The sequence below is a fragment of the Neoarius graeffei genome, chromosome 15, assembly GCF_027579695.1.
Source record: "Neoarius graeffei isolate fNeoGra1 chromosome 15, fNeoGra1.pri, whole genome shotgun sequence".
Lineage (NCBI taxonomy): Eukaryota > Metazoa > Chordata > Actinopteri > Siluriformes > Ariidae > Neoarius > Neoarius graeffei.
This window is the reverse complement of record NC_083583.1, coordinates 4522669-4543630: the sequence shown is the minus strand read 5'-3', so window position 1 is coordinate 4543630 and position 20962 is coordinate 4522669. Positions and strand designations below refer to the sequence as shown.

At 40.7% G+C, this 20962-nt stretch overlaps 1 protein-coding gene across 10 annotated transcripts in view; it reads left to right on the top strand.

Moving 5' to 3' along the window:
* Window positions 1–20962, top strand: part of plekha7b (pleckstrin homology domain containing, family A member 7b) — a 248422-nt gene that overhangs the window by 148519 nt on the left and 78941 nt on the right. For 6 of the 10 annotated variants that reach the window (XM_060940779.1, XM_060940781.1, XM_060940778.1 and 3 more), the window contains 2 exons: window positions 653–753; window positions 14592–14767. In XM_060940779.1, coding sequence (XP_060796762.1) covers window positions 653–753; window positions 14592–14767 — 277 coding nt within the window. Of the gene's footprint in view, window positions 1–652; window positions 754–10379; window positions 10476–14591; window positions 14768–20962 lie in introns of those variants that run through there. The other 4 variants (XM_060940787.1, XM_060940780.1, XM_060940785.1 and 1 more) reach the window with 3 other exon arrangements.

Sequence of the window (20962 nt, the reverse complement as noted above, 5' to 3'; positions counted from 1 at the left end):
CAAATTAGATTCATTTAAGGCCTGGAATATGATTTTGGATTGAAATGACACCAGGTATCTCCTCATTTCTGCTATTTGAAGACAAAATGAAAGCATTTTCATCCTAATAGCGAGAAAGCTTCTTAAAATTAGAAGGTTTTAATTATTTAATTATGCTAACGCTTTAGGAACATGAATATTGACACTTTTATTCAGAGGCGTCTCAGCGACTTTCATAAGCGTTGTATTTGAAGCTAGAAGCCTAATTATGCCCACATGTAAAGAATAGAGAATCTAAAATAAACTTTATATTGGTTCAGTAATGGTTAGAATGAATAAACTGAATAAAAGCCACTTCCTGTTTCGGGCTTCCTCTCCACCCTGAGGATGAAATTCAGGCTGATGTTTATCATCATTGTCGTTTTGGATGATGTTTTTGATCATATTGACCCAAATGAGACACACCAGGATCTTATTAATGAATTTAAGAACTGGAGCATCTCTTGGAGATCATCTTCTCAAACCTGCATCATCAGAACAATTTTCAACACAAATTCGATTCACGTTCTCTTTTGTTTCGACTTTCTCAGGAAAAGGTGTGCCATTTTGGAGAAGGTTTATTTTTAGCTTCTCCTGATTCAGTTAGTTTTTTTGCTTTGCTCTGCGTCTGCAGACAGTCGAGAGGAGACGGTTTTGGGAAGCATCCCACTGCCGAGCTACGTCATCTCCCCGGTGGAGCCTGAAGACCACATTAGCCGCAAGTTCGCCTTTAAGGTAAGTACCTCATTCAGCCTTTTTAATGTTATTTCTCATTGTTTCTGGGTGAAATTTGTTGTGTCGTCGTTTCACCAGTAAGACGTGTGAATAGATTATTGTCCTGCTGTGATTTTCCAAATCAGATCACCTCCTTGGGCGCAGATCCAGCAGGTCAGCTCTTCTTAGTAGCTCACCAGCTATAGGGCGATGAACTAATGCCATCACACGGTGTCCGTCGTCAGTCTGTCAGTCCATCTGTCCATCCACAAGTCACAAAAATTGCTACTCCTCCCTGAGTTTTCAATGGATTTTGATTTGGATTGTTTTGCTGGGAAGATCTAATTGTTGTTCTAATTGTTCTCATGAAGAGCAGCTTGGCTAATTATAAACGAGTCTGGCTTCTCATGGTACATCTCATTGTGTGAGCTACTGCGTCCATCGCTGATGCTCTGGTTTCACTTATTGATCTTGGTTTGGTGTTCTACAGTGGTGCTTGAAAGTTTGTGAACCCTTTAGAATTTTCTATATTTCTGCATAAATATGACCTAAAACATCATCAGATTTTCACACAAGTCCTAAAAGTAGATAAAGAGAACCCAGTTAAACAAATGAGACAAAAATATTATACTTGGTCATTTATTTACTGAGGAAAATGATCCAATATTACATATCTGAGAGTGGCAAAAGTATGTGAACCTTTGCTTTCAGTATCTGATGTGACCCCCTTGTGCAGCAATAACTGCAACTAAACATTTGCGGTAACTGTTGATCAGTCCTGCACACCGGCTTGGAGGAATTTTAGCCCGTTCCTCCGTACAGAACAGCTTCAACTCTGGGATGTTGGTGGGTTTCCTCACATGAACTGCTCGCTTCAGGTCCTTCCACAACATTTCGATTGGATTAAGGTCAGGACTTTGACTTGGCCATTCCAAAACATTCACTTTATTCTTCTTTAACCATTCTTTGGTAGAACGACTTGTGTGCTTAGGGTCATTGTCTTGCTGCATGACCCACCTTCTCTTGAGGTTCAGTTCATGGACAGATGTCCTGACATTTTCCTTTAGAATTCGCTGGTATAATTCAGAATTCATTGTTCCATCAATGATGGCAAGCCATCCTGGCCCAGACGCAGCAAAACAGGCCCAAACCATGATACTACCACCACCATGTTTCACAGATGGGATAAGGTTCTTATGCTGGAATGCAGTGTTTTCCTTTCTCCAATCATAACGCTTCTCATTTAAACCAAAAAGTTTTATTTTGGTCTCATCCATCCACAAAACATTTTTCCAATAGCCTTCTGGCTTGTCCACGTGATCTTTAGCAAACTGCAGACGAGCAGCAATGTTCTTTTTGGAGAGCAGTGGCTTTCTCCTTGCAACCCTGCCATGCACACCATTGTTGTTCAGTGTTCTCCTGATGGTGGACTCATGAACATTAACATTGGCTAATGTGAGCGAGGCCTTCAGTTGCTTAGAAGTTACCCTGGGGTACTTTGTGGCCTCGCTGACTATTACACGCCTTGCTCTTGGAGTGATCTTTGTTGGTCGACCACTCCTGGGGAGGGTAACAATGGTCTTGAATTTCCTCCATTTGTACACAATCTGTCTGACTGTGGATTGGTGGAGTCCAAACTCTTTAGAGATGGTTTTGTAACCTTTTCCAGCCTGATGAGCATCAACAACGCTTTTTCTGAGATCCTCAGAAATCTCCTTTGTTCGTGCCATGATACACTTCCACAAACATGTGTTGTGAAGATCAGACTTTGATAGATCCCTGTTCTTTAAAGATCATAGGCAATGGTCGGAGGTGAAACGTAGATTATCAACTTTATTGTCTAGAAGAATGACCCAAATAGTGAATTCAATCTTCCTAGTGTCTAATTTGCACCCTACAATTGAATAAAACGGTTAAAATATACTGTTTTGCCCAATTTCCGAAGGTTTGTTTACATCTCACTTATGCGCACTTTCACCACCAGGGGACCGTCATCATGACATCATTTAAGCCAAACAGACTGGGAGCAGTTCTGTGTTTACCTGTGAACCGAGCACGCGTGTACGGACTTTGGTCGTGAGAGGTTGTGTAAAATGTCTGAAAGCGAGAGCGATTTTGAAGTAGGAACTCTCCAAATTGAATATCGAGAGGTGAAACCGTATATGTATGAACCTATGGCCGTTGTGAAGCAATCGGTGAATGTGGCTCACTGGTTTGACCGTGCGGCCTCGGAATCGGACAGCGACTCGGCCGACTCTGATCGCGGTGACCCCGGACCTCAACAAGACTCGCGCCCAAACGATTTATCCGGGTAGTTATGATAAATTCCTACTTTCGCCATAATACTAAATATGAGCTCTTTTGAAGAATAATTAAACCGCCCTCCCTAGTGGATATAGGGAACGATTACTGGACAGTGCGCCGGTAGGCCACATTAGCCTGCCATCTGCGGCATTATACTATTTATAGCCGACTCTAAGCGAGGAAATATCCCTTTGTCTCATTTCCACAATGATTGTACAGGATCCCTCAGGATTCTTGACTTGTCAGTTGCAAGCAAAAGTAAAAATGTTTCCCTCCAATCTTCTCCTTTTTGCTTGAGCGTTGCTGCTCCGTTTCTTCTTTGACTGCTTGATTTTGTTTCACCCGCACAATCCACTCTCTCCGCCTCGTCTCCTCTTCCGGAAAAAGCCAACCCTCTGGCTTCACGCGCACAATCCACTCTCTCCGCCTCGTCTCCTCTTCCGGAAAAAGCCAACCCTCTGGCTTCACGTGCACAATCCACTCTCTCTGCCTCGTCTCCTCTTCCGGAAAAAGCCAACCCTCTGGCTTCACGCGCACAATCCACTCTCTCCGCCTCGTCTCCTCTTCCGGAAAAAGCCAACCCTCTGGCTTCACGCGCACAATCCACTCTCTCCGCCTCGTCTCCTCTTCCGGAAAAAGCCAACCCTCTGGCTTCACGCACACAATCCACTCTCTCCGCCTCGTCTCCTCTTTCGGAAAAAGCCAACCCTCTCGCTCCGCCTCTTCTCCTTTTTAGGAAAAAGCCAACCCTCTTGCTCTGCCTCTTCTACTCTTTGGGAAAAAGCCAACCCTCTCGCTCCGCCTCTTCTCCTTTTTAGGAAAAAGCCAACCCTCTTGCTCTGCCTCTTCTCCTCTTTGGGAAAAAGCCAACTCACTTGCTCCGCCTCTTCTCCTTTTTCAGAAAAAGCCAACCCTCTTGCTCCACCTCTTCTCCTCTTCCGGAAAAAGCCAATCCTCTCGCTCCGCCTCTTCTCCTCTCTCGGAAAAAGGTAAAAACTTCTTCCTGAACCGGTCCTGTTGTTACAGTTCACTGCACAACAATAAGGCATGTTTTTTTTTTTTTTCTTTGGAAATTCCTGAACGCACGTGTGCACTCAAGCTGAACGGCAATGTAAGTAAACGGAAGCGGACTCAACTCAAGCGGTTTGTTTGTCTTAAATGATGTCATGCGCCGTGTGGTCACGAAAATAGCCGAACAGAAATTCGCCACGATCCGCGCTAACTTATTTTAATTATTACTTATTAACAATACTTCTTGGGAGCAGAAGAAAATTACAGAGGGTTTTTTAACATATAAAGTTTCAAATGTGCACAAAATTAAAACCGTTGCCTATGAGCTCTAAATAAAACAGGGTGCCCACTCACACCTGATTGTCGTCCCATTGATTGAAAACACCTGACTCTAATTTCACCTTCAAATTAACTGCTAATCCTAGAGGTTCACATACTTTTGCCACTCACAGAAATGTAACCTTGGATCATTTTCCTCAATAAATAAATGACCAAGTATAATATTTTTGTCTCATTTGTTTAACTGGGTTCTCTTTATCTACTTTTAGGACTTGTGTGAAAATCCGATGATGTTTAGGTCTATTTATGCAGAAATATAGAAAATTCTAAAGGGTTCACAAACTTTCAAGCACCACTGTAGTTGAAGAAATCCGCAGCTTGTCCTTCGATCTTATCTGCAAGCTTTCATTCAAACCAAACAACCAAATGAAAGACACTTTTTTGCATCTATACGTCCGTTTTCTGAATTCGAATCAGCAAAATTGATTCTTTTGATTCCTTTTGTGTTTGGTTTTGTGTTGCTTTCTTATAATTAAACAAAATAAAAAGTAAAAACGTTGTCTGAGCACAAACCTTTATCGTTTTTAAGCGAGTGTGTGCAGAAATCACAAAAATGATGCATACACGAAGAATGCATGAAGAGCCAGAGTGAAATCTGAGGATTATTTAAAATGGTCAGTTTAAAACATTTTGCGTATCGTTTATTCTTTTCGTTAATTTTAATCTTGGCATTTCTGAAGTTCTACAGCTCTGTCCTTTGGCTCAGTTTAGAAGCTTGCAACAAACAAACAAACAAACAAACAAACAAAAAAATAATGAAAAAAGCTCTGCAACCCAAAACACACACCAGGTATTGAGTCATTTTCTGCATTTGAGTCGATTCAGACACTTTCTCACTATGATTCACTTGGAAGAGAACCGACACCGAGACGCTTTCGGACCCGAGTGTGATCGCTGCGTTCTCGCCATCTAAACACTCAGGATGTAAAAAGTGACCAGTGCAACGTGATAATGAGCAGAAATGTTAGTGTTAATGGGTCACGCCCCTTATTGCACAGACGACTTCATTTACAGCTCTGAAAAATAGCCACTGGGAGATAACGAGGGAAAAATGAAATTAGCATCCTACTGGAAAGAAAACATTGTGCAAAAAATTTTTCTGGATTGTACAAATGAACTGAATTGTATCTACGATACAGTACTGTGCAAAAGTCTTAGCACCCCCTCCCTTTTTTTCTATACAAAGTTATACAGCAGTTATAGATTTCTATTTTACGACTTCTACAGCCATTATCAAGTCAAAACATTACAAAAACATTTTAGAGTTCCAAATGTTTTTTTTTTCCAGCACAAAATTAAATGTTACAGAAAAAAGGAAAAATGTTTGTATCTGAGCAGCATATTCCATAAGAGAGCACTTTTCGATTAAAAAATAAAACATAATGAAGGCTGCTGGTGCAAAATTTTGGTGCAAAATGAAAGTGAGTGTGACGGTGTCCAGAAGAACTGCGGCTGCTTCTGTAAGATGCTCAGTAAAACCTACAGCTCATTTCCGCATAAAACTGACCTCACTGGACCTGAGACGGGGAGATGTATAGAAATAATTTATTTTTAAAGCAAAGGGTCGTCTCACACCAAATATTGACTTTGTTATATTGATTTATTATGCCTTACTGATTACTGTTTATAGTGGGGTTTTTAATTTTTATTTATTTATTTATTTATTTAAAATGTTGAAATATTTAATTTCATTATTTTTTTTAAAAGAAATTTTTGGTCGACAGCATTTCTTTACATGTGCCTGAGACTTTTGCACAGGATTGTCCATGATGTGTTTTTTGGTGTTTGGTGCGTCTCTGCTGTTTCATCGTGCTTTGCATGTGTTTTAAATCGTTGTACTTCCGGTGAGTCACCGGCGGCGACTTCTCGTCTTTGTCTGTGCTGAATGATCTCTGGGGCTCTGCATGGAAACCTGCCTTGTTATTATTGCAGATTAACAGCTGATTGTGATCAGTGTTTGTTTATCCCTTAAACACAAACCTCATTTTCACCTCTGAACCCCTTCAGTCGGTTCGGTTTCTGTGGCTCAGTGGTGTTTTGTGTCTCGGTGCTTTGCAACTTGCACGTATCTCTTTAAACTGATGCAATGAAATCTTTCATTATATAAACTCAAATTTTGATATCGTTCACATCAACCGGAAGGGTTTACGACGTCTTTAACACGGGTCCCCCCCCCAAGAGAGAGAGATTATTTGGAAAAGGTGGCACCTTTTTATCCAGAGCACATGATTTTTGTGTTTAGCCCCGCCCCCTTATTTTTAGTGATATTTTTACATGAGCTAGTCAAATAACAATTTCTAGTATTTTCAGTAGAAAAGAAGTTGCGTGTAATGTACATCGGATCCCGTTCAGATTGTGTGGAATGTGCTGTTAAAAAAAAGAAAAAATCAGTCATGAGGATTTGGTGCAGGAATTCGGCTCAAGAACCCTCTTTATTATATAAAATATATTATATTATTATTATTTTAAATAAACATCTGATAGGTTCCAGGAATTAAACAAAAATTGAAATGATTGGTGATTGGGGGGCGGCACGGTGGTGTAGTGGTTAGCGCTGTTGCCTCACAGCAAGAAGGTCCGGGTTGGAGGGCCTTTCTGTGTGGAGTTTGCATGTTCTCCTCGTGTCCGCGTGGGTTTCCTCCGGGTGCTCCGGTTTCCCCCACAGTCCAAAGACATGCAGGTTAGGTTAACTGGTGACTCTAAATTGAGCGTAGGTGTGAATGTGAGTGTGAATGGTTGTCTGTGTCTATGTGTCAGCCCTGTGATGACCTGGCGACTTGTCCAGGGTGAACCCCGCCTTTCACCCGTAGTCAGCTGGGATAGGATCCAGCTCGCCTGCGACCCTGTAGAACAGGATAAAGCGACTACAGATAATGAGATGAAAGAGATGAGATTGGTGATTGGTTATGTATATAACTAAAAATGTTCTAGATAAACTCTAAATTGTCCAAACCTTGATGTTATTCTAATTTTCACACGATTCCTTAAAGATTCAGTTGTCAGTACAAATTGCTGTTTATATATTTTTATCCACATTTTTATATTTTATTTATTCTATTCATTATTATATATTTGCCATTTAATTTAATTTATATTTATGCACAGCTTTCATAAATGTCAGCTTTTGAGACCCTTTTAAGGACTACTCCAAACCTTCGTTCAGAGGGGCAGATGTTTATATCCAATATCTACATGAGCACAGGAACAGTTCGGTTCTCCACTCAGGGTTCTTCATCAGTCTCATCGTTTCTTTCTTGATCCAGAGAACTCTATAATTGAAACGGTTCGGGCTGGATGATATAACGATGTACTGTCCTATCGATATCGTGATCAGTTACATCACAGCGTACTGTCTGCCTGCTTTTCTGAGATTTCGTGAATACCATGATCATTTGATTTAAGTTTTATTTTTTAAAAGTTATTACAAACAGTCGAGGAGGAGGTGATGTTAAAATATTGAAATGACTTTTTTTTTTAAAAAAGGTAAAAAGTAAAAATTTTTAGTGTTAAATGTGTTTTTAATTTTCAAATATTTTTCTCAGAAAATTAAATCGATTTCTGTAGATATTGAATAAAGTATTTTTTTAACGCAACGCGACCGAATAACTAGAAAATCATTTCCAAGCCTATAGATCACATCTTGTGTATAGAAATACAAATCTGAGAATCGTGATGTGATAATATTGACCCTCCCTCGATAATATCACCCCCAAAAAATCGACCCTCCCCTCCAGAGGGCGCCGTCTGCTTCAGTGAGACGTTTATCAGCTCTGACTGCTCGAGCAAAGGCTTCATTTCTGGAAATTAAAACAAAAACTCTAAAAGATTTTGTGGCAGAGGGATTAATATAGAGAGAAGTCGACTCCTGGTGCGTTTTCTCCATCGGGAACGTTAACAAAGTCACAGTGTCGTGTTCAGAACGGTGTTTATAACGTCACAGAAAAGAACAATACTGCAGAAATGTTGGTGAGCATCGCCTTGGGTTCTCACGTGCACCTCTTTCATTTTGTGTGTGTGTGTGTGTGTGTGAGAGAGAGAGAGAGAGAGAGAGACATGGCATTCCAGCCTCTTTACACAGCTCATATTTCTGCACATGTGGAATGTGTGTGACAGTCACGCCATCCGGAGGTTTCCTTGCACACACAACATCTGAACACCTCTGTCCTGTTTGTGGGTATTAAACCTAAAACACAACATACACTACCGTTCAAAAGTTTGGGGTCACCCAGATAATTTTGTGTTTTCCATGAAAAGTCACACTTTTATTTCCCACCATAAGTTGTAAAATGAATAGAAAATATAGTCGAGACATTTTTCTGGCCATTTTGAGCATTTAATCGACCCCACAAATGTGATGCTCCAGAAACTCAATCTGCTCAAAGGAAGGTCAGTTTTATAGCTTCTCTAAAGAGCTCAACTGTTTTCAGCTGTGCTAACATGATTGTACAAGGGTTTTCTAATCATCCATTAGCCTTCTGAGGCAATGAGCAAACACATTGTACCATTAGAACACTGGAGTGAGAGTTGCTGGAAATGGGCCTCTATACACCTATGGAGATATTGCACCAAAAACCACACATTTGCAGCTAGAATAGTCATTTACCACATTAGCAATGTATAGAGTGGATTTCTGATTAGTTTAAAGTGATCTTCATTGAAACGAACAGTGCTTTTCTTTCAAAAATAAGGACATTTCAAAGTGACCCCAAACTTTTGAACGGTAGTGTATTTATGGAAATGAACAGATCTGTTGTGTTTTACTGTTTCTTCATCATCTCACCCAGCGCTCCTCCTCCTCCTCCTCACCTGCCAGCACCTCGTAGCGACAATGCTAGAGGGGTCATGACCCTGAAGGAAATGTCAAATAAAAGACATTTAAAAAAAAATAAAATTGTAATAAAGAAAACCAGAACAAAAGTCATGGGCTAAATAAATATTTTACTATTTATTACAAAACTTATTTCATGCCAATAGCTTTATTGCTGTTTTACAATTAGGTTTGTTCAGTGGGCGTTTCCCCAGGAAGCCATGGCATGTGTTTTAAGAGTTTATTAAATAAAAATTCTCATCTCATCTCATTATCTGTAGCCGCTTTATCCTGTTCTACAGGGTCGCAGGCGAGCTGGAGCCTATCCCAGCTGACTACGGGCGAAAGGCGGGGTTCACCCTGGACAAGTCGCCAGGTCATCACAGGGCTGACACATAGACACAGACAACCATTCACACTCACATTCACACCTACGCTCAATTTAGAGTCACCAGTTAACCTAACCTGCATGTCTTTGGACTGTGGGGGAAACCGGAGCACCCGGAGGAAACCCACGCGGACATGGGGAGAACATGCAAACTCCACACAGAAAGGCCCTCGCCGGCCACGGGGCTCGAACCCAGACCTTCTTGCTGTGAGGCGACAGCGATAACCACTACACCACCGTGCCACCCTAAATAAAAATTATGTATTTTAAAATAAAAAAGGAATATAATTCAATATCACAATAACATGTAAATGTGTTTTGTGCAGGATGTGTCTGACAAGGCAGTTATCTTTATTTAGAACATCATATTTTTATTTAAATAAATAAATCAATAAATTAATAAGTGGCCAAAAAACTTTTGTTGCTCTACTGCTTTCAGGTTATCTATCTATCTATCTATCTATCTATCTATCTATCTATCTATCTATCTATCTATCTATCTATCTATCTATCTATCTATCTATCTATCTATCTATTTTTTTTAAGTGTCAGCTGCACTAGTTATTATAAATAATTCTCTCATAGTGCCAGCTCCTTGTTGCTAATCAGGGTGTGTGTGTGTGTGTGGTCTCAGTTCCGTGTGTTTTCCCGCTGCGCTGTCCCTGACGGCTCATCCCGTTCTCTAAAACACGTTTGTTATTAACTCTTCCAGTGTTGGTTATTTATTTATTTATTTATTTTGGAGCTTCACAGTTGTATGAAAGTGTAGTTTCTCGCTCACTCTGTGTCTCTCGTTCCCGTTGGCTGATTGGCTCCTGTTGTGGCCCCGGTGCGTTATGGGAGCTGCGAGTGCGGTGGAGAGCCTCCTGAGTCCCCTGAGTCTTGCATGAATAGGTATCTTATTTTTTTTTTAATTGTCTTTTTTTTTTTAATAAACCATTTTCATTAAAGCTCTGAGCATTCAGCACTGAGCTCTCCGTCTGTCAGTGTTATGATGTTTTTTTTAAATTTTTTAAATTTTTTTAAATCTCAGGAATAAAAGCTTCACATTAGGAGACATATTTTTAAAAATGAAAAAAAAAACAGTTTCTGAAATTAAACTTGTAATATTTCAAGAATAAAGTTGTGAACTCGGACACAGTGGTACGGTTGAGGTTGATGTGTGAAACTGAAGGACGTTGAGGATTGTAGTAAAGTTTTTCCTTGATGTTCACACGGTTCTGTCTTTCACATTTCTTGCTCAGTCATTTCAAAGTTTTTTTTTTTCTTCTCTCCTTGAAATATTCGTTATGTTCTAGAAATATTACAACTTTATTCTAGAAATTGAAATATTTTCATAGTATTTTATTAAAGAAATACTATGATTTTTCTTGAAATATTCCAACTTGATTCGAGAAATATTAAGATTTTTTTCTTAAAATATTATAACTTTTTCTAGAAATATTGTGAATTTATTCTAGAAATATTACAGCTTTATTCAATAAATGATTTTTTTTAAATATTATGATTATTTTAGAAATACTATGATTTTTTTCTTAAAATATTGCAACTTTCTTCTAGAAATATTATTTTTCTTAAAATATTATGACTTTTTTCTAGAAATATTACGATTTTTCTTGAAATACCATGACTTTTTTCTAAAAATATTTTGACTTTTTGTCTAGAAATATTATGACTTTATTCTAGAAAGATTGCAACTTTCTTTGAGAAATATTATTTTTTTTCTTCAAATATTACAACTTTATTCTAGAAATATTATGACTGACTTTACTTGAAAGGTTGTGATTCCCCCCCCTGTAATATTTAATTATTTTTCTTAACATTTTGTATTTTTATTTTTTTTTTAAACAGTGTTCCTAAAACCCCATCATTAGCTCCCGGATTTTTCACACCATCTTCACTTTCCTCCCAGTCGACTTGCCCTGATCCTTAATTAATGTTTGCCAGATGTTTCCCAGATGTTTCCCAGTGTCCGTCCTCACCAGGGTTGGTCAGGATGAGAGGGAAGCTGCTGCTGTTCCGTCTGTAGGTTCTCCGAGTTTGAATCGGATCAGATGAACAGCAGATTCACTGAACAGTCCTCGAGCTGTGTCCCAGTGTGTGGTTTGACCCGCACCTCTCCTCCTCTCTACAGCACACTTCCATTTTATATTCATTTTAACGCCAAGTTAGAACTATTGGCACCCTGGGAAAGAATTATTATTATTATTATTATTATTATTATTAAACTATAACATAGCGTACTGTTTTATACAATGTTATTCTTTTTTTTTTAATGGTAGGATTTTGAGAAAGACCAAATTGTTCACCTTTAAACTAATTAACTTAAATTAATTTAAACTTTACATGCATGTAAAGCCTCTTTCTCGTCCATCTCTATGGAGAAAATCCAACAGCTTTCAAAACAAAAGAGCACATGGTTTATAAATACTTAAACTTTAATTACAATAAGGTCCATCAATGTAAAAAAGGATCCAGTCTTGAGTAATGATTTTTTGAACGCTGTTTAAAGATCACTGACATTGTGAATTGTGGAAAGTACCAGAATATTTTAACCAAAACTTTTTTTTTTAACCTCTGCCAGGAGGTTATGACTGGGCTGTTGATGGATGTTTTTGTCACGTTAATGATCCCAAATGTTCAAACAAGTAGATAACTGGATGTAATAAACAAAGCTGGTCTCTGTTAAATAGTTGTGGATTAATTTTAAAAAGACTTGCACAGCGTCCATCATTTCATGACTGGTGTGTATTCCATGTTTTAATCTTTTTCCTTTGTTGTTGTTGTTCACACCGGTGTGAGTTCTGCAGCTCGTTTTGAGAAGACCGACTTGGGTTTTTGGTCTTTTCTCTTTTTTACACCTTCGTACAGACTTTCTATTCATCACGAGTCTTCCTCTGTCTCATTATCTCTCGATTACAGCGCAGCTGCTTCTTAATGAGGGTCCAAGGATCAGAGATTTAATCTGATGTTATTAAAGGCTTTGGAAATGGAGTGGGTGGGGGGGAAAAAAGTCTCTTGGGTGTGCACTTTCTTTAGCTGATGGAAGTTTTTGGAAATGAGCGAGTGAGAGAGACAGAGAGAGAGAAAGAGGTGCCAATTCAGCATTTTGCTGCAGTGCCTCATTCCAGCTTTATCCAACCACACGATTATCAGTGAAAAGGAGTCATGGATGCTGCTTTTAATAGACAGCCCCTTAAATAGCCCGGATATCTTGGTGGAATTCTGATCTGATCTCTGCTGGAACGTGGGGTTATATAACTCTAACTCTCAACACACGAACCTGACGTCACACAGAGGAAACGAGCAGCAACTGACTGAGACATTTTACACTTACATGAGACTAAATGCAGAATTTTATTCATTCATTCATCTTCAGGAAGTGTTTTATTCTGGTCAGGTAGATCCAGAGTCTGTCCCGGGAATAACACTGGGTGTGATGTGGGAATATGTGCTAGTCCGTAGCAGGGGACCGAACATACACACATTCACAACTAGGAGCCATTTTGTGTCAATAATCTGACATGTTTTTGGGATAAACCTGAAAAGCCAGGATTTGGGAATCCACAGGGATACAGAGAAAATAATGGGAATTCCACGGTGAGCTCCGGAGGTGAGCTCTGAGAGGTGTGAACGCTACCTGCTGCAGTAGGAGTAATACTCTAAGCAATCTGAGTAAATTTAAAATATCGCAATAGTCGAAACTGGAGAGTTTATTTGATGACATCACAAACTGAGCTCATATGTAGCCCCGCCCTCGAATACAGAATTATAGAATCACTGAGAAAGTCTCTGTGCTATGAAGTTAGTGAGGATATATGGAGAGGAGTGAACATGCAGAGTTGTGATGTAGTTTGGTGTGGTCCAGGTGTGTGTGTGTGTGTGTGTGTGTGTGAGAGAGAGAGAGAGGGAGATCCTGAACCAAGCCAGACTGTGATTAAAGCTCGGGCGTGGCCCAGTCAGGAGAAGAGCTTAGCCTCGTACCTGCTGATTCAGGCAAGCAGAAGTAAGATGGAACTAAATGATCTGCTCACTGTGACCAATGAATATGAATCATTTATTTCCCCATGTGATTTTTTTTTTTAATTTTTCCCCAAGATTAATTTCTGTTCACATGTGATTGGATGTTCACATGGTATTTCCCCCCCCCCGCTTATTTATATCTATATCCGCATATTTAACGATATTCATTTTTCACAGGTGATTGTTTTTTTTTTGTGAATCATTTTTCACACTATTTTTTTAATACAATTCATTTTTTCCCAATGATTCATTTACTTCTACATGTGCTTGATTTTATCTTCGTGTTATTTTGAGCGTTTTATTCCTCTTGTACCACCGCAATCTGACAATTACAATTTTTAATTTATGAAAGAATGATGTAATTTTTATACATTTAGAGCTACATTTATTGTCCAATCTACATGTAGTTCCTGTTCTCACTTTAATTATAGCAGCTATAAACAGTCATTCCTGCACAAGCCTCTTTTTATTCTCTTTTGATGTTAATAAGATGAAAAAAAAACTAATCTTGTCATCTTTTGTTAAAGAAAACTAAAAGTTACAGCGACACTGGAGACTCCTTCCCATAAATGCTAAACGTTTTCTCACCGAGCAATGATTTACACACACTTTTAAATAGGTTTATTATTGAATGATCGAGATGCGTTACTATAGAAACGATAACTTAATTTGAACGAGTGTGTTGATATAAACCTGTGATTTGTAGCTGCTGTTATAGAAAATTACCATCTGACCAATCAGAGTTCAGGATTTAACATCACTGTGGGATAAATTTGACATACAATTCTGACCGATTCATATTTTCTCTCTCTCTCTCTTTCTCTCGGTGTGTGTGTTTCCCTCCCTCTCTCTCGCCCTCCCCCCTCTCTCTCGCTCTGTCTGTTTCTCTCTCCCTCCCCCTCCTCTCTCTCTCTCTCTCTCTCTCTCTCTCTCTCTCTCTCTCTCTCTCTCTCTCTCAACCCCTCCTTTCTCTCTCTCGGTCTTCAGGCAAGTCACACAGGCATGCGCTCGTACATTTACAGTAAGAACTCTGTGATTGGCTCGCAGGCCGAGCATGGCGGCATGAGGACCTACTTCTTCAGTGCAGACACGCAGGAGGACATGAACGGCTGGATCCGAGCCATGAACCAAGCGGCGCTCATGCAGAGCCACAGCTTAAAGAGGTCAGGCGACACTTTACTCTCTCCTTTTTACCCACAATGCCCATCACTCAGCACGTCCCCAATCTTTATTCCCACAGAACTATAAATTATTATGCATGGGGCAGCCATGGCCTGAAGTTTAGAAAAGCAGTCTTGGGCCCAAAGGGTCGCTGGTTCAATTCCTGGGACCAGCAGGAAAAATGCGAGGGGAGCTGAGTGAATGAACAGCACTTTCCTGTCCCTCTGTATCATGGCTGAAATGCCCTTGAGCACCGAACCCCTACCTGCTCCCCAGGCGCTCTACCCACAATGACACAGCACAGCTGCCCACTGGTGTGTGCGCGTGTGTGTGTGTGTGTGTTCAGTGCTTCAGATGGGTTAAATGCAGAGAGGAATTTCACTGTGCTTCAGTGAACATGTGACAAATAAAGGCTTTTTCTTCTAAACTATTATCAGCTTCATAACTTATAAATTCTCTGGAACTGAAATAAAGAGAAATCTCTTTCTGAACTCAGCAATCGCTCTGCGTCCGGGTACGAAATACCACAAACCAAGAGTTTTATTCATCCAAAATTCAGATTTTTTTTTAAGAATGTTGTTTTCTGTTTAAGTCCATAAAATCTATAAATGTATATCAAAATCTCATCTCATTATCTGTAGCCGCTTTATCCTGTTCTACAGGGTCGCAGGCGAGCTGGAGCCTATCCCAGCTGACTACGGGCAAAAGGCGGGGTTCACCCTGGACAAGTCGCCAGGTCATCACAGGGCTGACACATAGACACAGACAACCATTCACACTCACATTCACACCTACGCTCAATTTAGAGTCACCAGTTAACCTAACCTGCATGTCTTTGGACTGTGGGGGAAACCGGAGCACCCGGAGGAAACCCACGCGGACACGGGGAGAACATGCAAACTCCGCACAGAAAGGCCCTCGCCGGCCACGGGGCTCGAACCCGGACCTTCTTGCTGTGAGGCGACAGTGCGACCCACTACACCACCGTGCCGCCCGTATATCAAAATTAAATCCAGAAATTATACTGTGTAATTATATATTTAAGTTAGTCCATGAAATCGAGTTGTATGTGAGCTGATAGCCACTCACATTTCTCTCTCTCTCTGTCTCTCTCTCTCACACACCGAGACGCAAGAAGTAGAAGAACAGCTACTCTTTGTCACGATGGCTGCTTCATGTCCTTCGTGGTGTGTTTTAATGATTAATTTTTTTCCCCCTTTCCAAGAATCTCTGAGTCACGTTTCAGACTGCTGTCGCGTTAAACAGGGTATCGGCCATAAACTAGAGGTGGACAAAGAACCCAACTTCATTACTTTAGTCAAAGTACAGATCCCGCTGGTCAAATGCGACTCCGATACAAGTGAAAGTTGTCCAGTCAAATTTTTACTTAAGTTAAAGTACTGAAGTACGTGCTTTTAAAAATACTTAAGTATTAAATGTACATTTTCTGTCAACACATTGTTGTATTATTGTCACAACGCTTACAAAACTGAATGTCATTACCAAAGACAGAAATGTGAATTCACAAAATGAACACATGCTGCGGAATCATGGTGGTTTAACGTTAAGCTAGCTAGTCAGTGAAACTCCACCTGACATGTTAGCAAACTTTTGCAAACTCGAAATCATATCGGGTAGCTAACGCTACTAGAAAAGAAAAGTTTTCTACATTCTGTTTATTCGGCAAGATTATGCTAAAACATATTTATGAAAGGACTTCAGATAAGTTAACGTTATTCACGTTAGCATAACTCTGTTTTTACATGCTAACTAACAGTGTCCAAGTTAACTAGCTGTGTGTTAACGTTAGCCATGGACAAGGCTACGGCAACTTGGCTGGCAAATCCATAGAAAGCCATTTGACTAACCAGATTGCATAGCTATTGCAACGTTATCGCTAGCTCTAAAAGCACAGACAACTTCGTTGCAAGCTGCTTCTTGGAATAAAACCTTTATGTACCTCAAGATGCTTCTGCAGGTTTTATGGCGAGTTTTTGTAGGCCGTGATGTGGTTCATTTTCGGCAAACAAAGCAAATATTTAAAATGAAACGACTCTTTAATCCTTTCAGAAAACTGAAACATGGGTTCTAGCTATTGAGGTATTTCACCTGACGTCACAGGGTCACGTAACGCCCCGGTGTCCGCCATTTTGGACGGCAAGCTAGCTAATGTCAACATCATAGTACCTAGTATGTTACTGTAGCAACGTTTACGTTCAGTCATTTGGATGACTGTTAAAACCTTTCAGTCTCAAGTTTTTCCTTTACTGGATTTACTAGTTTACTGAGCTAGCTAGCCCCGGAGCGCTAGCTAGCGCCGGCCAGCCCCGGAGCGCTAGCTAGCCCCGGAGCGCTAGCTAGCGCCGGCCAGCCCCGGAGCGCTAGCCAGCCCCGGCCAGCCCCGGAGCGCGCTCAGTAAACTAGTAAATACAGTAAAGGAAAAACTTATAACGGGCCATGTCTTAACAGACTAAGAAGTTATTTCAATGACATTTAATAACATTTTGTTTATCCTGAGGACCGAAAGTAAATGAAAATGTGAACAAACCTTAGCTGTCAGTGAACAATCCTGGTGGAAGCAGGTAAACGTCGTTCTCTAAGCCTGCTAACCTCAATTTTTGCAAATGCCTCTCCCTCTGCTCGCCCTGTAAATGCCCTACGCCGCTGGATAGTGAAGGTGTTTTCTGCATCTCGCTCCTTTTTCTTTTATGTTTTTTGTTTGTCGCCTTCCTCGCATTCAAACTGATTCGAGCCGTGCCGTCCAAAATGGCAGCATCACATGACTTAGTCACGTGAGTGAAATACCTCAATAGCCACGGATGCGTGCATTCTTCAGAAGAACCGCCTCATTCCATTCTGCCATCAATTGATCGTGTTCAAATAATGCTGCTGAGAAATGATGGATCTTGATTTTATGCAGTCTATGGGTATGACGTGACCCGAGTGATTACTGATAGGCTGTCTCAGTGTCACCTGGGAAAAAATCAATCACGTTTAAAAAAGAAAAAAACATTCACTTTCAAAGCTGCTTCATAGTAACGAGGACCTTGATAGAAATGTAGTGGAGTGAAAAGTACAATATTTGCCTTTCAAATGTAGTGAAGTTAGTTAGGAATGGGAATCGAAAACCGGTTCTTGTTGAGAACCGGTTCCCAGTGTTTCAATTCCATGGAATCGTTTGCCAGATTTGCTAACGATTCCCTTATCGATTCCAGCGGGCACGACTAACGTCATGTACACTGAACAAAAATATAAACGCAGCACCTAAAGATTTTATTTATTTTGTACATCCGATACTGATTTTTTTTTCTGCCCACATCAAATGATAGTATAGCATACCAGTAAACATTTTTTGAAAAAAAAAAATGTCCCTCTACTCAAGTTCTGAGCAGTGCCCAGACTTGAGATAATCCATGATCCAGTCGGGTGTGACCATTGCAGACAAAAATTTCACTGAGTAATGCATGTCATGACCATCCTTTATGTGGGGCCAATAAAAGGCCACCCTAAAATGACAAAAATGTTCAAATGTCAAGATGTCACAGATGACCAGAATCAACCGGGAACGAGCCATTGGCATGCTGCAGGCTGGAATGTCCATCAGAGCTGTAGGGCGTCAATTGGGGGTGCTATTCCACGATAGTCCGCCTCCGACGACAATTTCAGCAGCATGGCACCACAGACAACATGCCACATGCACGCAGGCCACGTGTCACCACTCCAGCACAAGACCGGCATATCCGTCTGACCCACCTGCGTGATCGGTGCCGGACTGCAACACGGACCGCAGATGAGACCATGGGGAGACACAATCGCAGGGTCAGCAGTCAAACTGTGAGAAACCGACTCAGAGAAGCTGGCCTCCATGCACGTAGACCTCATCGCGGATTGGACCTGACTGCTGGGCGACGACGTTCTCGTCTGGACTGGGCTCGGGCACATAGAAAATAAAAATGAAAATGAATTTCTATCTGAACATTTGTATTTCATAAAATATGGACCGCTGCGTTTATATTTTTGTTCAGTGTATATTATGCAAGTTATGCAACGTGCGTAGCGACATGCAGTAAGCAGTAAACATGGCAACCAAGCGGTTTAAACGCTCAAAAGTTTGGCTGCATTTTTCAAGGAAAGATGACAACTGGGCGACCTGCAGCCATTGCAAAGTAGATATTACATCGTCGGGAGGGAACACGAGTAATATGCAAAAACATTTGCGCACACAGCATGCGATACTTTTAAATGAATGTCACATTTTCGACACGCTTCGGACTGGTGAATCTGTGTTACTCCTAAACTAAACAAAGTTGATGCTAATCGACCTGTTTGTTCTCCTCTTTTTTCAAATGAGAATCGATAAGAGAATCGATAAAGAACCGAATCGTTAAGCAGAATCGAAATCGAAAATGGAATCGGAATCGTAAAAATCTTATCAATTCCCATCCCTAAAGTTAGTCAAAAGCGCTGTTGCCTCACAGCAAGAAGGTCCGCATTTGAGCCCCGTGGCCGGCGAGGGCCTTTCTGTGCGGAGTTTGCATGTTCTCCCCGTGTCCGCGTGGGTTTCCTCCGGGTGCTCCGGTTTCCCCCACAGTCCAAAGACATGCAGGTTAGGTTAACTGGTGACTCTAAATTGAGCGTAGGTGTGAATGTGAGTGTGAATGGTTGTCTGTGTCTATGTGTCAGCCCTGTGATGACCTGGCGACTTGTCCAGGGTGAACCCCGCCTTTCGCCCGTAGTCAGCTGGGATAGGCTCCAGCTCGCCTGCGACCCTGTAGAACAGGATAAAGCGGCTACAGATAATGAGATGAGAAAGTATAGATACTCAAAAAGTGTACTTAAGTACAGTACTCAAGTAAATGTACTTCATTACTGTCCACTTCTGCCATAAACCTATGCGACTGATCGTAAACCCTTTGAGTTTTTAGCGCAGATTACTCCCATCTGAGTTTCCCTGCTCTGTCTTCCTCTCAGGGCGATGGTGGTGGTGGTGGTGATGATGCTTGTTCTCCATGTCCAGGCATCCAGTGTTGAGCCTCATCGTCTTACAGATACATGAGAGCGTGATGTTTTGAAACAGCCATAAACAGGAAGCTTGTAATTACGGATTAGAACCACGATGTGTTTCAGTCTCCAGAAGAATCACATTACAGACTCGGTCTCAGAGCGTCGATATGTCTGGGTTTAACACTCGGCGTATCACACTACCAGACTTTAATCAGCATTTCTTCCCTGCTTTAGATCGGCTTTAACAGACCGTTACCAGTTCATTAGCAGTAATAGAACTCAAATCCACCACGTTCTGTTCTTGGCTCTTTTATTTTCCTTTTATATTCGCGTTAATGGAAGTTTTGGGCCACACACGGTTCTGTTTTATATCTTCTTTTATTTTTACATTAGCATTAAATAGTCGTTTCAAAATCTGTAAAAGTTTAATACAGAGTCTCGCATGGTTCTGTTTTCGATTTTCTGTTTTCACTTTATATTGTCATTAATATACTGTCTCATAATCCTGTAACTAGGTCCAGTAAACACACTCCCTGGCCACTTTAATAGGAACGTGTTGTTGATTCTAAAGCCCTGTTCACACGGCACATATTTGCATCGATGCTGCACCGATGTATTTTGTTGTGATATATCTTACACCGGTGTAAATTTTGTGGAGCGTTCACACGTCACAACCCTGCTTACTAGAGAGAAGCGTGTTAGCACCGGTGCAGCCCCACTTGCGGTCACACGGCAGTTTCTGCGACCGTGTTATAGTAGCAAAAACTTTATTACTATCATTTCCTTTGATAGTAATAAAGTTTTGATATCATTTCCTTTTATTATTATCATCATTTCCTATCATTATTACTATCATTTCCGATAGTAATAATGCGGAAATGAAATATGCGCATGCGTGAAAATGTACTTCCTTTTCCCGGTTGTCATGGCATCATCAAGCGCCGGGAAAACAACGTGGATGAAGACACCAGTGTTGCCAGATATTGCTGACTTTTTCCATCCCAAAATATGTTCAAATCCACCAAAATGCACTTAAAACTGACAATCTGGCAACACTGGAAGACACGCAGTTCTGTTGTTGTTGATATTCGCCATTTGGAAGCGCAAAATACCAGGATGCAAAATTATGCAATGCCCGTATGTAATCAACTCTCCTCACGCGTAGCGAGTCTACCCCTGTAGCGTTCAGACGT